The sequence below is a fragment of the Amblyraja radiata genome, chromosome 13, assembly GCF_010909765.2.
Source record: "Amblyraja radiata isolate CabotCenter1 chromosome 13, sAmbRad1.1.pri, whole genome shotgun sequence".
NCBI lineage: Eukaryota > Metazoa > Chordata > Chondrichthyes > Rajiformes > Rajidae > Amblyraja > Amblyraja radiata.
In genome coordinates this window covers 56,321,589-56,341,502 of record NC_045968.1, presented here as the reverse complement: position 1 = coordinate 56,341,502, position 19,914 = coordinate 56,321,589, and the positions used below count along the sequence as shown (strand labels likewise).

Genomic DNA, 19,914 nt, shown 5'->3' with positions numbered 1-19,914 from the left:
TTCAGCAGGGTGCAAGGCCCCCAAATTCAGTGCAGTTTCATACCACTTCAAGCAGGGTGCAAGGCCACCAAATTCAAATGCAGCTTCATACCATTTCAAGCAGGGTGCAAGGCCACCAAATTCAAGTGCAGTTTCATACCACTTTCAGCAGGGTGCAATGCCACCAAATTCAAATGCAGTTTCATTCCATTTCAAGCAGGGTGCAAGGCCACCAAATTCAAATGCAGCTTCATACCATTTCATGCAGGGTGAAACCACCATAAAACCACACAAAACACCAAACTTACAGTTCAGTAGACATTCAGTGTGTTCAGTTGATTCACAGCTCAGACAGAGTCGTGACCTCTCCCTCCCCCATCATGCAAAGACTGAGCCACACCCACACTTCCGGGTTTTATAACCACTCCCCCTCCCACCGGAAAAGGTGTGGCCTTCATGGCGTGATTGACAGGAGAGAGATTATCAACATTTTTTAAACACTAATAACACTTTTATCTTTCATTGATGGGAAGAATTCTCTGCACCTGCTGAACGGAGGGGGACTGAGTAAGATGGCCAAAAATCACAGCCGTATGTGGTAGCGTTTTATCTAAAATCAATATACAGTGCAAACAGGAAGTAAGTGCATTTGCAGTAGTGCCTTTTAACTTCAAGCCAAAGCACCCAAACCATCATTAGCAGGAGTGCCTTTTAACTTCAAGCCAAAGCATCCAAACCACCATTTGCAGCAGTGCCTTTTAACTTCAAGCCAAAGCACCCAAACCACCATTTGCAGTAGTGCCTTTCAACTTCAAGCCAAAGCACCCAAACCACCATTTGCAGTAGTGCCTTTTAACTTCAAGCCAAAGCACCCAAACCAGCATTTGCAGGCAGTGCCTTTTTACTTCAAACCAAGCATATTTTCATTTTCAAATCACATTAAGGGGACCCACAGTTGAGTAAACATGTGTTCAGTGTTATTCCGAGCTCAGAGAGACATGACCCTCTGGCTTCCTCCATCTTGCAGAGACTGAGTGAGGCACACCACTTCCAGGTTTTATAGTCCCTCCCCCTCCCTCCAGCAGGGGCAGCAGAGAGAATGGCAATTTTTAAAAAAACATTCATATCTCCCTGATTTTTCACCGAAGGGAAAAATCCTCTAGTCCAGGAAGGCGGACGTGGGCTCTGAGCGAGTTGGCCAAAAATGACGGCCGTAGGTGGCGACGTTCTCTCGGAAATCGCACCACAGTGGGCCAAAAGCGGTCAAGATCAGACTTTTAGTAATATAGATGAGAATTCCAGTGCTGGGTAGGAGGTCAGGAATAGTTGATATTTTTGTTTACAATTGTCCAAATATGTTTCTCCTTCCCAATCTACTTTATCGCTCAACTCCCATAGTGAGTTCCCTCAAACCCCCTTTTGTAAGCTATGGTCTGATGTAATCAACTAGCACAATACTGCATGGACCCTCATTTGTCTTTTACAAAACACATGTTACAAGCTTCCACACATTACTTGCCAGGAGACAGGAAACCTGGCTGCTCATTTGCATTCTAAAAGACAAACACTGTGCTTACATCAAAACAAGCCCCCCACCCCCCCCCCCCCAAATGCAAAAATTCAAAATCAGTAATCCATAACTCTTCACCAATATCTTCTAAACCCTTTACAAATAGATAATTATTAAGAAAAAACAATTTAAAAATTATTCTCAATTTAAAAATTATTCCCAATTGTTCCAAAACTTTCTCCCCGAATTCACAATTTCAAATTCCTAGATTAAATGTATAATAATAACAATTTTCCCAAATTAACATTTTTTACTGAGATGTTGGCTTCTCCAATCTCATCCAACACATGTGTGGCATCCAGGTCTCTTTTTGAACTCAATTCAAAAGATAAGAAATAGGAAGAAAACAAACTTAAAACACCAATGACAAAACAACCTGCACTTTTTCATCTCTCCTCTGTTGAAAGTTAATAGAAAACAAAGAATAAACTGTTAATTTTCATAGATTGGTAACGCATTTGCAAAGAACAAATAAAAAGAAAATAACTGTGTGACTCCACCCCCATACAACTGCTTCTTAAAGAGACACACACTACCTCTTAAAACACATGAGAATCTACAAGGGTTTACCACGTAAAAGAGCAAGCTCATTCAATGATACCCTATTTCTTCTGAATTATAAGATTAATTCAACATTAACCCAGAACCGGTTCAACAAACAAGTAACAATCTTCTCACTCTCACCTCAAAGAAATCATACAAACTCTTAATACTTTAATACACCCAAATACATTCATACTTTGTTCATAAATTCAACGCATACTGAAGAACAGCCTCGATCCAAAACACACATTTACACATCACTTGTGTCCTACTCGACCTTCTCTCTCTCTCCGCTGTTGCTACACCCCCCTCTCAGACACAGGCCATTTCATAAAAGCTTCAAAGTGTAAGCTACATTCCACATACCTTTGCATCCTTTCCAGCATATGTAAGGGAGTGTATATAAAAGCATCAGGTACATAAATTTGTCCGAGAGGGGTGAGCCAGAGTCCCGTGGTGGAATCAATGGCACAGCCCTCTCGTTTCCATAGTCGTTGCGCATCAGAGGTGTCCCTCTGTAATTCCTGAACATCCCTCGTGTCTGACAAGACCGTTCTGTCTACTAGAATCTTGGTTCTGTGGGGACCAATGTGCAGAATTCGCAAGCTAGGGCATTCCCCTGGGAGACTTTGTTGTGGCCACTCGTATGGGTGTTGCACTTAATAATGGGCAGGTGGACTGGGAGGGCTGAGGCTTGCAGTGTGGCTAATGTTGTGGCCAGCGTTGTCTTTAAGTTGTGAAAGTCGTATTTTTGTTGGAATGAGAGAATTAAAATGAAAAAGGATTAACCAAGCCCAGAAAAGCCCTCATCTGCTAAAAAGGGCGGGCTGGTAAGATTCACAATGGGATGGTCCAATTCCCTGTCAGTCAGGATCCTGGGCGCTGTGATCAGACAGTGATCCAGATTGTGAATGGTCAGACTCCCTGTCATTCAGTGTCTCGCCACACCTCACACCCGTCAGGTCACTCACAAACTCTCCTCTCTGTCTCTCTCCAGCAGAGGCGAGCTCTGTGTCAAAAGTTATTCAAAGTTCGAAGGCAAGTTTGTTTTAAACTGTACTGTGACTGCGATTTAAAGTTCTTGAGCAACCTCGATTCTCATGTTTTTTTTAATTTTCCAATCTTCTTTAATTTATCTGCTGTTTCTCTCTCTGGTACTCTGCATTGTTTAACTCTCTCGCTGCTGGATTCAATTACTGCTCCATCTTCCTCTTCTGCCTTAGCCCCTTCCCTGTCGGGATGTTGGAGCCTCCCCCTCCCTGCGGGATCTTATATGGGGGAGGTGGTCTACACTATTCCCGACTTTGTTCCTTCATTCCCCCTCTTCTATAAACAGGGTCGCCATGCCAGACAAGGGGACTCCGGAGGACTTATCGGTATTGGGTTTGTTCTTAACCACTAATTGCTAGTTTTATTAACTTATCTTATCAGCGCTTTCTTTCTCTGCCTTGGTCATTTTCACTTCTTCCTCTGTCCACTGGCATTCTAGCTGTCACACTTTCCATCCTATCATAGTGCCATCCTTGTTCCTTAACTCTATCCCTCTCTCCTCATACTTCTTCTGCGCCTCCGCTTTCCATTCCTTAATTCTCTTTTTCCATTTCTTTCCTGCGTCTCTTTCCCATATCAACATCTCTGCTCTTTTAATCGTCTCTACTTTCTATACTGGTCGGAATTCATTTCCTAAACATTTAGTCAATTTATAACTTAACACTCTATCTAAATAATTGAAAGTTTCATCTTGACCACTGTGCTTTAATTTAGAAAAAAAGCTACCACATATGGCTGTGATTTTATGGCCATCTTACTCGGTCCTCCTCCGCTGCACAGGCCCCGAGGATTTTTCCCATCGATGAAGAATAAAAGACTTATTAGTGTTTAAAAAATCTTGAGATTCTCTCTCCTGTCAATCACTGCCATGAAGGCCACGCCCCTTCTGGTGGGAGGGGGAGGGACTATAAAACCCGGAAGTGTGGGCATGGCTCAGTCTGTCTGCAAGATGGCGAGGGAGAGGTCAAGACTCTCTGTTTGAACTGGGAAACTACAGAACACTGAGTATGCAATGTACTTGAATAAATGATTTGTTAGCCCTTAATGAAAAGAAAATGAGTTGTTTGGCCTGCCCTGTGCTTGAAACTGCAATGGCAATGCAATGAAGTGAAAATGCAATGAGCTGTTTGGCTTGGGCCTGCACTGTGCTTGAAACTGCAATGGCAATGGAAATGAAGTGAAAATGCAATCAGCTGTTTGGCTTGGGCCTACCCTGTGTTTGAAATTGCAATGGCAATGGAAATGAAGTGAAAATGCAATCAGCCTTTTGGCTTGGGCCTGCCCTGTGCTTGAAACTGCAATGGCAATGGAAATGTAGTGAAAATGCAATCTGTTTGGCTTGAGCCTGCTCTTTGCTTGAAAGTGCAATGGCAATGGAAATTAAGTGAAAATGCAATCAGCCTTTTGGCTTGGGCCTGTCCTGTGCTTGAAACTGCAATGGCAATGGAAATGTAGTGAAAATGCAATCTGTTTGGCTTGAGCCTGCCCTGTGCTTGAAACTGCAATGGCAATGCAATGAAGTGAAAATGTAATGAGCTGTTTGTCTTGGGCCTGCACTGTGCTTGAAACTGCAATGGAAATGAAGTGAAAATGCAATCAGCTGTTTGGCTTGGGCCTGCCCTGTGTTTGAAACTGCAATGGCAATGGAAATGAAATGAAAATGCAATCAGCCTTTTGGCTTGGGTCTGCCCTGTACTTGAAACTGCAATGGCAATGGAAATGTAGTGAAAATGCAATCTGTTTGGCTTGAGCCTGCCCTGTGCTTGAAACTGCAATGCAATTGGAAATGAAATGAAATTAGTTGTTTGGCCTGCCTGAAACCACTAATTTCAGCCCACAAGGCCCCTATTAGCCGAGAAACCAGTCCTTTTTGCCCAAAATGCCCGTATTAACCCAGGAGGAGCATTTTGGCCCAAAGATCCGTGCCAGGCCAGGAAAAGTCCAGAAAAAGTGCCTTTCACTGAGATTTCACTCAGATTCTTTTTTTAAAAGGCTACTTCGGCCCATCGTGCCTGTACTAGCCCAGGAGTCCCTTCGGTCCATCAGTAAGTATTCCCCTTGCAAGAATTAAACCTCACCCCAGTATTTTTCTCCCTCCCTTCATTTGCTCCCTGTGAGATCCAGGCCAGGATAGACTTTGCTCCTTCATTGCAGTGATATGCAGAAAAAGATGATAAAAGTCTAAAATTGATTCTCCACCCGCTCCCCCTTCTCTCTCACAGAGTCTCTCACCTGTTTTGGGCAGAATTTCTGGCAGTTTCTGAGCTGACAGCCCACCAGGCCTGAGTGACTGAGCTGCCAGCCCACCAGGCCTGAGTGACTGAACTGCCAGCCCAAGAATCCATTTGGCCCACAATGTCCATACTAGCCCTCTGGAAACCAGTCCCTTTGGCCCACAACACCCATACTAGCGCTCCAGAAAGTCCCCCCCCCCCCACTGGCCAGCAATATTGGAATTGGTGGAGAGGTGGAATATTGCGTTGGGGGACCAGCTCCCCGTGTGAACATGGGACCCAACGGGTCCCACTTAGTCTAGTAATCTGTATAACATTTAGGGTTTAAATAACACATATGTTATACGGGCGTTCCCCCGTCACTTTTATCCAGATTATTCCCCATAGCCTCGAGTCTCTCTCAGCCCGGCTACTTTGTGAACGACAAATTTCTTTAGTTCGCGGAGCCAATCGCCGATTGCTTTCTTAGTAGCAAAATACCTTACCAGCTACTTTTGTAGTAGCAAAGCCTCTTGCTAACTACTTTCCCCGTAGCAAATTACACATTTGCGACAAACCTTTTTAGTTTGCCATTCCCAATCACCGACTACTCTCTTGGTAGCAAAAACATACACAATTGTCTGTTTGAAGGATCTTTGCAGGGAACCAGATCAACCTTCTGACGAGGGACCACAGATGTTCCAGGGAGCTTCTACGGGAGTTCGGTCTCAAAGGGTCCGATTAGAGCTCAGTTTTCTCCCCGTCCAGTCCTGGTCACTCTGCAGCCTCTTACTCAGTCATTTGTTGATGGCCCCAGCGAAGATTCTGCCGACTATACACCAATGTTAAGGTTCACTTCTTAAAAACTGACAACTCACAATCGGTTAGGTAAACCAACTCAAGCTTTACTGATCATCAGCCGGCGAGAGTGTCAGGGATACAGAGTCAAGTATGCAACAGGCACTTGACTCTCCTGAGCCACCACTCTAATGAACAAAGACATACAGGATATTTTATAGTATTTTGGAAACGTGGTCACATGCTTATACAGAGTTGCAGCAATGACATTCAACACAATACTCAAATCAATCAGGCTGAACCCATTCAAAGCATACTTGTCACAATACAATACACTTGTCATACTGTGGTTAAATCAATCACAAACTTTAGTTACAAAACACGTAAACAACAGGAACTTACATTTGCAACATTTGCAATTCCTTCTTAAATAATGTAAGGATCATTATCAGTAACAGCACAGATGATTTCTGTTTTCAGAAATTCACGAGTCACAGAAAACACATCCTCTCCCACTATTGTTAAATGTCTTTTCCCTGGGCATAACAGGATGCACTATCAGAAAAGCTTGGTACGCAGGCCTCTGGCTTCCTGATCCCCATAGTTCCTCTAATATGATACAGAATTATTCAGTTTATTACTTCAGTTTATTCAGAACCCATAAAGTCAAGCTAATCTTTTACTTAATAAAATACTTTACACTACAATTCATCACATAACCAGGATATTCTCATTCCCTCCTTTTATCATTATTGATGATAACACTACAGTCCTTGGTTGGTACACAGTAAAGGCTTCAGGCATTTTAGTACATAGATCAATACAACGATCAGCAGTACAATAGATCCACAGTGAATTATCATTCCCCATATTCCTCCAAACAAGCTAAATTGCCACCATTCTCCACCTTTATAAAAGCTATGCATCTCTTCCCCTACTTCTGTGATCTTCTTTATTTCTCTGGTGATATGTGCTGCTAAATCTGTAATGTTAGATGATTCATCGGGAATGTAAGGGCAACATTCAAGCCCTATAATAATTTGAGCTCTGTAATGTTAGTTACAGATCAAGCAGTCAAGCTAATCTTTTACTTGATAAAATATGTTACACTACAATTCCTTACATGACCAGGATGTTCTCAAATTGATGGTAATCCTTTGAAGTCTCATTGTCTATATCCCGTTCTCACCCAGCCCACAGCTAACAATGGCCTGTTTCCTTTATCATTGTTACTTTTTTGCACATCTTTCATTCTTTTGATCTATACCTCGCTATATCACTGTCTATATCTCTCATTTCCCTTTCCGTCTGAAGAAGGTTCTCGACCCGAAATGTCACCTATTCATTTTCTCCAGAGAATGGAGTTACTCCAGCTTTTTGTGTCGATATTAAGTTGTAAATTAAGTTTGATTAATCAATTTGGCGGACAAATCCCCCCCCCATTATTTCCAGGTTAAGGCCAGCACAAAGGAAAGGTAACATAGAACATTGCCAGGGAATATAGTGGCACCTTTATATTTTCTGTTGTAGAGTAATTTATTTTCCAATTCAAGACTTCAACTTTTAATTCTGTCAACGATTGCCGAGCTGAGTAATTTCTATTGTCTATAGTTCATTACATTCAGTAGTAAACAGTGACTTTATTTACATTTCATAGCTTAATGCTTTATTATTGAAGTAATAAAACTGTTATTCCCAGATTATTCATCTTTCTTGAAAAAGAAAATGCCTATACCGATATAATTCTTCAAACATTTGGCATTTTCAGATGGCGAGATGATAAATCCACGTGTGTTAATTCTTTCTTAAACTTAAATGATTTATTACACTCAACTGGCTGCATATTTATTGCATTTTTTATTTTTTTTTTAGAATAATATCTACAGGTATACACAACAAATAGAGGATTTGAAGTGTCAGTTGAACTGGGATAAGCAAGCTTTGGAGGCGTGGCTTGAAGAGTCAACAAAAACGGATGAAGATACAATTATCATACAGAAATACGCTAAAGATGATGAAGGGAAGATCAGGGTAATTTTTTTTAATTTGTTGTTGCTGATTTTTTTGTCAAATATAATTGTGTGACAAATAATTGTAATAAACCAATGGAGAAATCACGTATGAATTAAGTCCATTTTGTCATGACTTGCCAGTGAAATAATTTGTGTTGTGCTCAGCTACAAGTCACATTGGCGATGGAAATGTTATAACTAATGATGCAGATTTGAGAGCAAAAAGTAGTAGAAATCACATTATTTGAATGATTGAATGAATAAATGAATAAATTAATACTTTATTGTCACAAAAGATCATAAGATCATGTGATAGGAGTAGAATTAGGTCATTTGGCCTAACAAGTCTACTTCGCCATTCAATCATGGCTGATCTATCTCTACCTCCTAACCACATTTTCCTGCTCTCCCCATAACCTCTGACACCTGTACTAATCAAGAATCTATCTATCTTTGCCTTAAAAATATCCACTAACCTTGCCTCCACAGCCATGCTGTGGCAAAGAATTCCACAGATTCTGAAGAAATTCCTCCTCATCTCTTTCCTAAAATAACGTCCTTTAATTCTGAGGCTATGACCTTTAGTCCTCGACTCTCCCACTAGTGGAAACATCCTCTCCACTTCCACTCTATCCATGCCTTTCACTATACTGTATGCTTCAATGAGGTCCCCCCCTCATGCTTCTAAACCCCAGCGAGTACTGGCCCAGTGCCATCAAAAGCTCATCCTGGGATAATTCTTTCCTGGGATAATTCTTGTAAACCTCTGGACCCTCTCCAGAGCCAGCACATCCTTCAGATATGGTGCCCAAAATTGCTCACAATATTCCAAATGCGGCCTGACCAGTGCCTTATAGAGCCTCAGCAATACATCCCTGTTTTTGTATACAAGCCCTCTTGAAATAAATGCTAGCATTGCATTTGCTTTCTTTACTACTGATTACTACTGAATCCTGCACCAGCACTCCCAAGTCCCTTTGCACCTCTGATTTCTGGATTCTCTCCCCATTAAGAAAATAATCCTTCTACCAAAATACATGGCTACACACTTTGCTACACTATATTCCATCTGACTCTTCTCTGCCCACTCTCCCAACCTATCCAAGTCCTTCTGCAGAGTCCCTGCTTTCTCTACATTACCTGCGGCTCCACCTATTTTCGTATCATCCGCAAACTTGGCCACAAAGCCTTCAATCCCCTCATCTAAACCATTAATATACAGCGTGAAGAACAGTGGCCCCAGCAACGAGCCCTGCGGAACTCCGCTTGTCACATGCAGGCAACCAGAAAAAGCCCCCTTTATTGCCACTCTTTGCCTTCTGCTATCGAGCCAACCAGATATCCAAATTTGTCATCAAGACCTCCCCTTCTCAAAATCATGCTGACTGGCCTATTTTATCGTGAACTTCTAAGTACTCTGTAACGTCACCCTTTATAATGGACTCTAAAATCTTATCAACTACCAAAATCAGACGAGCTAATATTGGTAATTTTCCAATCATCTGGAACCATTCCTGACTAGTGTTTCTTGAAATATCACTATCAATGCCTCCACAATCTCAAAAGCCACATCTTTCAGAACCCTAGGGTGCAGTCCAGGTGACTTATCCACCTTCAGCCCTTTCAGCTTCCCAAGCACATTCTCCCTAGTAATAGCCACTCCACAAACTTCCATCCCGTGACATGTGACAAGTCACAGTGAAATTCTTTGCTTAATGTCGCCACATTAAAGAGCGCTTAAAAAGTTACAAAGTAACCCCCCCAGATCTACCTTTATTCTTGCCCCCTCCCCCTCACTCACGGTGGTCCCCCCACGCCGGGTCCTCCACTGTTCTTCCCCCTCCCTCACGGTCGTCTCCCCATTTCAGTTCTGATGCCATCTTCGAATTTCCTTTTCACTCATAAATTTCACTGACAATCACCTCCATAATGTCAATTACCTCCTAACCTACCTATTCTGACTGTCTCCCAAAACCTTATCCCTGTGTTTATCAACTCATTATTTGACAATCTCAGCAACATCTGGCTAACCACCCATCTGTTTAAGTCTTGGCTAGCACGAAACTCTCAGTACATATTATATTCCACACTGTTTCTAATTGCCCGCCTCCCTGCCAAATATGTTTCTCATTGAAACATATAAGATTGTTAAGGGCTTGGACACGCTAGAGGCAGGAAACATGTTCCCGATGTTGGGGGAGTCCAGAACCAGGGGCCACAGTTTAAGAATAAGGAGTAAGCCATTTAGAACAGAGACGTGGAAACACTTTTTCTCACAGAGAGTGGTGAGTCTTTCAAGAGAGAACTAGATAGGGCTCTTGAAAATAGCGGAGTCAGGGGATACGGTGAGAAGGCAGGATACTGCCTCGAGGTACTGATTGGCGATCATCAGCCATGATCACATTGAATGGCGGTGCTGGCTCAAAGGGCCAAATGGCCTACTCTTGCACCTATTGCCTGTTGTCTATTGTCTATTGTCAAACTGATTGTCTCTCCCCAGACACCTGAGGATTAATAATTCCTTTCCTCACGGCATTAACTTCTCTCGCAACCTCCCCCTTTCCTGTTTCTTTATTATCTCTTCTGTCTCCTTAGTACCACCCATACCTTACAGATTATTTTACTGTAAATGATGAGTGCCTTTCCATGATTCTACCATTCTGGTATTCTATCCCTAAATTCCATTGAATTGTCACTGCCTGGACCAATACCCACCCCTCTTTCCCCCAGTCCCCCCCCCCCCCCTCCCACTACCACCACCATTGAAGGGAAGTAGAAGAGTTGCTGCTTTAAAAAGGCAGCTAATATCATCATAGACCACAACATTCTGCCCATGCTCTCATCTCGCAGCTACGTCAGAAAGAAACTTCAAGAGCCTGAAAACAGTAACTTCCAGGTTCAAGAACAACTTCTTCCCATCAGCCATCAGGCTCTTGAACAATACACAACGCTAATCACAAACAGTATGACTTCTTGAGACTGAATGGTCTCGACTCGAAACGTCACCCATTTCTTCTCTCCAGATATGCGGCCTGTCCCGCTGAGTTACTCCAGCATTTTGTGTCTACCTTCGATTTAAACCAGCATCTTCAGTTCTTTCCTACACATGACCTACTATAGACTTTGTTTTGGTTGCACTATGGACTTCAAATTTTCATTATTTTGGTCTAGTTATCTAATATTACTGATTATTAAATTGTTGTATTGTTGATTACTTTTACTTTTTTTATAATGTGAATTTTGTCAATTAAGCTGCAGCAAATAATAATTTTACCCATTGCTGATACAAGTGACAATGAAATAATCGTGACTCCTGACTCCTTTAAATCCTTTCTCTTCATCTAATTTTTCAACAGTATATTTTCATATCAACTTGATTCATTTGACATTCGCTTTTATCTGACTCCGCCCATGTCAAGTATTTTGGGGTGTTATTCTTCATTAAAGGAGCTGTATCCATTGCTCTAGTACTTTATTACGTTAATGATTTTAGGAACTAAGGGAGAACATTTAAAACAAAAGCTTGTACATTAAACAAAATAATTTTCTATTTACCACAGGATATATCAGTACAAATGGAGAGGATGACCAATGATGCAAACAAAAAACGAAAGCTACTTGACAATGAAATGACTGAAACAATTGCAGCACAGGTAAGATATGTCACATAGAACAGTGCTATTATTGGTATTGTGGAATTAAGATGGAACAAAAATTGGAGATGCTTGAACACCAAACAAAAAACAGACCATATGAAAGTACTCAGCAACGTGTGGGGAGAGAAACAGTCAATCGTTCATAGCAAGAACCCTTCATCAAACCTGTTGAGGTGAAATAAATAAGTATGTATTAAATTGTAAAGAGGTAGATCTGTGGAGGAATTGTGTATGATAGGGGTACAAATTGAAATTGTCAGGATAATTATTATTTTGAATACCAACATTTCAAGTGCAACACAGTGAAACAGCTGGTAGAACTGCTGCCTAACAATGTCAGAGACCCGGGTACGATCCTAACCTCGGGTACATTCTGCGTGGAGATTGCACATTCTCCATGTGACCACGTGGGTTTACTCTGGGTGCTCGGGTTTACTCGCATCCCAAGGTCATCCAGGTCTGTAGGTTAATTGTCCTCTATAACTTGTGTAGAGAGTGGATGTGAAAGTAGGATAACATAGAATGAGTTTGAATGGTTGGTGTGGATTCAGGACCAAAGGCCCTGCTACCATGATGTACTTTTCAATTGATCGATTGACCAACCAAAGTTGGAACAGAAACGTTCTGATATTTCTGGAGAAAGAAGATACGGATAAATTACTGCAATTATTCCATTCAATATTGAGACACGTGGGCTGTAATGTGCCCAGATGGAATATGAGATGCTATTTGTCAAACTTACCTTGGGCATTCTTGAGCAATTAGGAAGCAAAAGAGAGAGGGGATGGATAATTGAAATTACAGCCATTTTTCAATTGAAATGGAAGTCTAACTTTGCCATTGCGAAGTGAAGTAGTCACCAAATCTGTGCAAGACAAGATAATGAGCACCAAATGCAATAGACAACATTGGAAGAAGTAAATTGCTTACATTTGGAAAAAACTTGCCAATTAAAAAACAAAAGAATTGCTAGCTTGATAATTTGGGTTTACATGCAATCACAGACCTGTCCCCTGTCTCGGCAACTTAAAATACACAAACCTTTGCAGTTTCTCAGTTCCGATGATGGGTTCTTGAACTGAAATTTTGACTTGCTTTCTCTCCCCATTATTGTTACTTAATCTGCTGAGTGCTTTGAGCATTTTTGTTTTTTGTTTCAGCAGAATTTCAGGATTATTATTGTGTGAATATTAAATACCACCTTACATTATATTTGAGATTCCTTTTATGTAAAACTTTGCTGCACTTCACAGCAAAGTTAAATGTTTTTATTAATGAAAGCAAACCTGTAAACATGTTTTTATTGTAGATGGAACTGGACAAAATAGCACATGACTTTCGCAGATCCCACAGTGAGAGGCAAGAACTAATTAGGCAATGGCAGAACACAATTGAACAGATGCAGAGAAGGGATCAAGATATGGACAAGTGTGCATTGGTAGGGAGCATTTCTTTCCATGTCAGTAATTTAATTTGCAGCGCAGTTTTGTATTATCTCTCATATTGAAGCCATTATATATAAATTATTGTGGCATTTGGACGTATAATATTTGCATGCTCCGTCACATTTTGGTTTGGGAACAGCTTGGCCCAAGACCGCAAGACATATATCTGTTTTTGGCCGTTACAAGAGGAAAACAGATTGCTTATATTTCAAATGTGTAGGAAGGAACTGCAGATGATGTTTTACGCCGAAGATAGACACAAAATGCTGGAGGAAATCAGCAGGATAGTCAGCTTCTCTGGAGATTTCTTCTCTTCAGAGATGCTGCCTGAATCGCTGAGTTACACCTGTATCTCTTGCTTATATTTCAAGTTATCTACGTTAAAATGACAGAATATTTGTCAAATTAATTCTTTGTCATTTGCAGATTTTTTTTTTAAGTACAGAAGTGTTATTTCTGACAGGAATTTCTGGATGTGTCAGGGAATAATATGCAACTGTTGTAACATCATGGAAGAAATCTACTGCCATTGTCAACTGATCTCCCATCATATTTATTTTTTGGGCACATAGAATCCCCAGGATATTTAACTGCACATGTTTAGTAGAAGTAACTTGATATAGGGACTCCTGCATTTTGTAGGAGTCACATTTAGATATGCCATTTCATAATATATTGATACACCAGGCAAGTTTCCTACAGTTGCCCAGTAAAAAGCCTCCATTTGTGATGTGTATTGAGTTTTACATAGCTTTGATTGGTTGTTTGCACCTCCTTAGTGCGAGATCAGTTATATATATTCTTGGGTGCAATTGTTAACCATTGTAAAATGTAAATGCTCAGTGAAATTTCCTGCCTTAAAATAATACATATAGCAGGAAAATCTAATTAATATCAATGTATCTTCCTTTTAACACTGGGGACAACATATCCAGGAATGCCACGTGGTGCAATATACATTTTTTGCTACATGATGATGCAAAATTCACAGTTTGTTTTTCTTCACCATATCAATTTTAAAGTTAACTAGATTAAGTGGGACCCGTTAGGTCCCTGTCACACGGGAGGCCTGGCCCCCCAACGCAACCCGTTCTCCCAACGCAATATTCCACCACTCACCCATAGCCCACATGGAGGCCTGGTCCCCCAACGCAACCCGTTCCCCAAGGCAATATTCCACCATGCACCCATTCCCCCAATGCAACCCGTTCCCCCAACGCAATATTCCACCACTCACCCATATCCCCCAACTGCACAGGGGCTGCTCATTTCGCCTTATTCACCCTCCCTCATTTTAAACTTTAAAAAAAATGCGCACTTGCTAGGGCTTGCAGGACTCAGTGTCCTGGGATAACAACATTGTAGCGAGCAGGGCTACAAGCCCATTGTGATGTCATAGCTGCCAGTGCATAGGGAAGAAATATTTGGGGGGTTTTGTAAAGTTAAAAATGTGAATAACTTGTAAAATATAACATCAATCTGAACGAAGCTTGATACAAAAGACCACAGGACAATTGTCAGTAAGGTGGTCCAAAAATTGTAGTGCTATCCTGTGCAGTTTTGGCATAGTTCCGGGATCTCATGCGCGCGCGTACACACACACACACACACACACACACACACACACACACACACACACACACACACACACACACACACACACACACACACACACACACACACACACACACACACACACACACACACACACACACACACACACACACACACACACACACACACACAGAGTTTTAATAATATAATAATAGATAACACCATTTAACACTTTTTGAAGAAACAACTGTTCAATTTGTTCAAATGTTTTCTCATAATAAATATGAATTGAAAGACACATTCACAGTGAAGGGGATGATGGCTGGGGGAAAAAATCTCTTCCAAGCAAATGATTACTGGCAAGTAGTACATTTTATAGCATTTTATAGCAAAGATTGTGAATTCTGCCATTGTTTTCATCTCAATTTTCATCTTGTATGGCATATTTAATGCTACCAATTGTAGATTAATTTTGAAGTTTGCTCAACATTTGTAATCTCTGTCATAGTACATGAAACCATAGCATTGTAGTCATCATAAATCAGCCATATTGCTTGTTGCATTTTTTCCTATTTATATATTGTGTTATCTTCCAAAATAAATGCAGCAGAGTTCAAATTTAAAAATTACTAAAAACAATCATGGTACACTTTTTATGAGCTAAATGTGAAAAATAGATTTTCACAGAGTAGGTCAGCTTTATGAACATCTCCAGGTAAAGACATTACAATTGCAAATTTGGACTGAGCACTTCCAATTCCAATCCATGTAAGTGGACCTGACATTTTATTAAAATCATGGGAACATCTAATGACATTGTTTATTCGACGACTATTTCTAAGTGCACCATTGTAAATTGGAGCTCAAAACTATAATTGAATAATCTCAGTAAAACTAACTGTGTTGTGCTAGTTTATTGCCAAGGAAATCCCAGGAGCGTGATCAACATTATCTTTGTGTTTTATATGTAAGAGCACACAAGAAAATATGAGCAAGAGTAGGCTACCAATCTCCACAAACTTGCCTGCAATTCAATAGGATCATGTTGACCGTGGCTAATTACTGTCAAGCTGGAGAAGACCATTCCCCTCTTCATGGGGATTTGCCATTCAATAGGATTATGGCTAAACTATACTTGCCTCAACTCCTCATCTGTGTCATTTCCAACAACTCCTCAATTCTTTGATCTTTTCAAATACGGTGACGAAAACTGAACACAATACTCACAAATGTCTTATACAACTGTAACACCCCGATTGCTCACCATTTTAACTCCTTCCGATTCCTATATTGGCCTGTCCTGAGCCGCACCCATTGTCAGACTAAGGCCACATGCAAACTGGAGGCGCAGCATCTCGTATTGCTCTTGGGTAGCTCTAGATTGCCACTCTTTCCCCATCCCCTTTCCTTCCCTCCCACCACCTAACACCAATATTCCTTCCTCTGGCTTCACATTTCACGACTCTTCTATCCTTACTTCTTTTGTCTTTGCAGCTCTGGCCTTTATTCAACCATCTGCCAATCAAACCTCCCCTCACTTGTATCCACCTATCTTCTTCTTCCTGTGTTTGAGGCAGCAGAAGTCTGCAGCAGGGTGATGCCATCCGGTTCGACATCCGTAGGTGCCCGCCCTAATAAGGGCGCATGCTCCGGGCTAGCGCCAAGCTGCAGTGCTGCTCATTTGCCAGGTTTTGTCCTGCCCCTATCTCACTTCCAGCTTCTGCAAGTAGTCTGAAGAAGAGTCCCGACCCGAAACATCTTCTATCTTTGTCCTCCAGAGATGCTGCCTGATCTGCTGTGTGCCTCCATCTCTTTCTATCTTCTTCTGTTGCCAGTTGTGTTTGAGTGAGCCTTGTCCTGTTAAGAACCTTATAGATGATGGTATTGTGCATTTATTTTCTACATATAAACTACCCTAATGCTGTTTCAAATTATTTGTTTTCACCAACTACCTTATTTTTTGAGGGAGGCTGATTTTTCACAGGTGCTAATTGCATGGCATTTAATCACAAAAAGTAGATGAAAGCCAATGTCAAGGCTAAAAGTATCTGCTTCAAATGTTGTAACCCTCCTCCTAATGTGCTATTCTCAGCAGAAGTGTTTTAGGCCACTCTTTGTCCAATATATATATATTTTAATTACAATTACCATATTGCATTGTTTATCTGGAATCTCTTTCAGCCTTTATCCAGGAGCCAAAATGACTTTCTGATTTTACCGGCAAATGGATACATTTAATTTTTAAATCTTCACTGTAAATGTCATGTTGAAGAATTTGTCTTCATTCTAAGGTAAAGCTTCATTGCAGCCAGGAGGATAGAGTAAGATGGAAGCATGTGGAGAACAAATCCATTATCTAATATTATTTAATAGGTTTGATACTGATTTCAAGGTGTACCAAAAATATAACAAACTTAATTCCCTGAATAATTTAAATCTGTGTTTTGCATATTAGATAATACGTAACACAAAAATATCTCTTTAATAGATACTAGCAGAAGTAAAGCAGGAAATACGAGAAAAAGAAGCATTAATTAATGAGAAAGTTCAGTTTCTTAAGAATGAGACTGAAAACAATGAAGAATTTTTAAGAAAGATTTCCATAAATGAACGTCAAGGAGCTAAACTTCGTTTAGAGTATCAAGCACATGAAACAAACCGTATTCAACTACAAAATGAGGTAATTAACAAAACTCTTTGTCTTTCATGGCTGTAAGTAGAAAATCTTAAACTAATAGGTAAGGCGGTTGGATTTCACTGGCTAAATGCTAGCAGTTCCAAATTACTTCCCAGTTCCTGCATTCGACTGTAAAGGATGCAAGATTCCATTGATTGCAAATGGGTTGTTCAGCTACAGATTTAGAAGCAAAGGTGCAAACAAATTACTGTTTTTTTTTTTAATGACTTGTAGTAATTTCAGCTGGATGATCTTATACATCATGAATAATTTTGGTACTCAGTAATTTTCACATGAACAACATGATCAATATTAGCCCATTTATATAGCTATTATGTTTACATTTTTGTTAATATTTCTTAAAAATGGTATCTGCCAAAAAACCTTAACTGGTTACTGAAAGCAACAATGCACATGTTGCTATACCAGCAGATTTATCCAGACAGACAAGGGCCACCAGATACATGACACAAATTAGACTGTTCCTTATTGCCTAATTGAATGTTTATCTGTAAAGGTTGATTGAAATCACTGGCGTTAAACAAAACGGAGTCGTTTTTATGGCAATCATTTCAATTTATTTTTTCACTTAACTTTGGGCAGAACATGACAGGGCTGCAGCAAATGAGATTCACAAAGCTGAAAAACGATAGATGGTAGAAACACTCAGGGGATTATGCGGCATCTGTGGAAAGAGAAATAGTTAAAGTTTCAGGTCTGGGAACTTTTGCAAAACCTATTTGGGAGGGTACTCGATAAGAATGATTAGATGAAATTTGGGGCACACAATTCTTTTTAGCCACGCATTTTGCAAAGTCATAAGGACTGCTTGAATGTTTATGCCATTGCTCAATATGTTATAGGAAAGGATAACATTATGAGGGTTGCATATATGTCTTATACAAAACATATCCATATTTTTTACCCTTGATGTTCCCAAGCCACACTAACCCCAGCTTCAGCTGAACACTTACTGACATTTTGCTATACATCTAATGCAATCTATCTCAGGACAATTAGAATTCACTGAAACTGAGAAGAGAGGAATGTGAAGCAATGGATAGTTAGCAAGTCAGCATATAATGTGGACTTAATAAATAGAAGTTGGAAAGCAAAATGACATAAATGGGAATTGAGGAGAAAACTCTCCACTGATACAAAGGCTGGTGGATGCAGCTATTGGAGGCCCAGAATATCTTTCCAACCAGTCTTAAGGGCCTGGTCATCTTTAGCTGTTTCATTAATGATCTCCCAACACGAGAGCAACAGTGAGGATATATGATGATTTCACATTATTCAGTTTTATTTGGATCTTCTCAGATAATGATGCTTGCAAGCCAGAAGACCTGGAATGATAATTGGCAAATATATTTGCACTTCACAAATGCCAAGCATTGACCCTCTGAGACGAAGGAAAGTCTATCCATCTTGATGTTGTCAAACCTCCATCATAAACACTCTAGGAGTCCCAATTGAACAAAAAAGTTAAATTGATTGACTCCATTAATATGGTGGTTACAAGTATACTGACCTTCTGACTTTCCAAAGCTTTTCCACTATTGAGGAGGTTATGGTACAATAGTGATTGAATATCAGTGGATGGTGATTGACCTGTACCCAGAAGCCTGGTCTGAGGATTTGCAGATATAATTCTGAAATTAAAACTCAAAAAAGTTACAAAATAAGGCTACTATCAGCGCTGATAGCCATGAACTTACTGATTTATCATTAAAAGCATGCTAGTACACCACTGCTACAGAGAAGGAAATCTATTATCCTCGCTTTACTTGTCTTTTATATGATGCCAGACTCCTAGCAATTTATTTGATCATTAACGTTGGCCTAACAATCTATTTTGTTCATTGACCACTAGGAATGGGTATGGGAAATACCTTAAACATAAATAGGACATCAGCCTTGCGAAAACCCAAGATTTGTTACTAAATGTCAATTTTTTGGATTTCTCATATTCTCTTGCTTTAGTTTTCTGGCTAAAGCATATTATGAAGGGTGTATGAATATATAAATGTTCTCTGCAGTTTACTTTGTTCATTATATTAGAACTTTAATGGACGATAAAATGATGTTTTCAAGTGCCATCTAAAATGTCTCTGTAATATGTACAGCTTGATACCTTAAAAAGCAAAGTGGATAGAACTGCAACCGATCTAGAAACTGTGAGAAGTCAAATAACAAATTTGAAGCGGGAAAACATAGAAAAAACCACCAAGTAAGATTTCTACTCATTGCTATGATTTTTTTTTTGCCATTATAAACCTGGTGTTTTTACTTCCTTGATTAACATATTTTGGTTGTTTCAAAAAAGTTTGACTAATGGGATGGAGTTTTTGAATCCTTTATTTGTCATTCAGACCTTTCGGTCTGAACGAAATGCTGTTGCCTGCAGCCATACATGT

At 40.2% G+C, this 19,914-nt stretch overlaps 1 protein-coding gene across 2 annotated transcripts in view; it reads left to right on the top strand.

Moving 5' to 3' along the window:
- ccdc39 (coiled-coil domain containing 39) overlaps positions 1-19,914 on the top strand; it is a 167,215-nt gene that overhangs the window by 52,921 nt on the left and 94,380 nt on the right. For both annotated transcript variants that reach the window (XM_033032154.1, XM_033032153.1), the window contains exons 4-8: positions 8,026-8,184; positions 11,726-11,818; positions 13,131-13,259; positions 17,309-17,500; positions 19,624-19,727. In XM_033032154.1, coding sequence (XP_032888045.1) covers positions 8,026-8,184; positions 11,726-11,818; positions 13,131-13,259; positions 17,309-17,500; positions 19,624-19,727 — 677 coding nt within the window. The remainder of the gene's footprint in view (positions 1-8,025; positions 8,185-11,725; positions 11,819-13,130; positions 13,260-17,308; positions 17,501-19,623; positions 19,728-19,914) is intronic.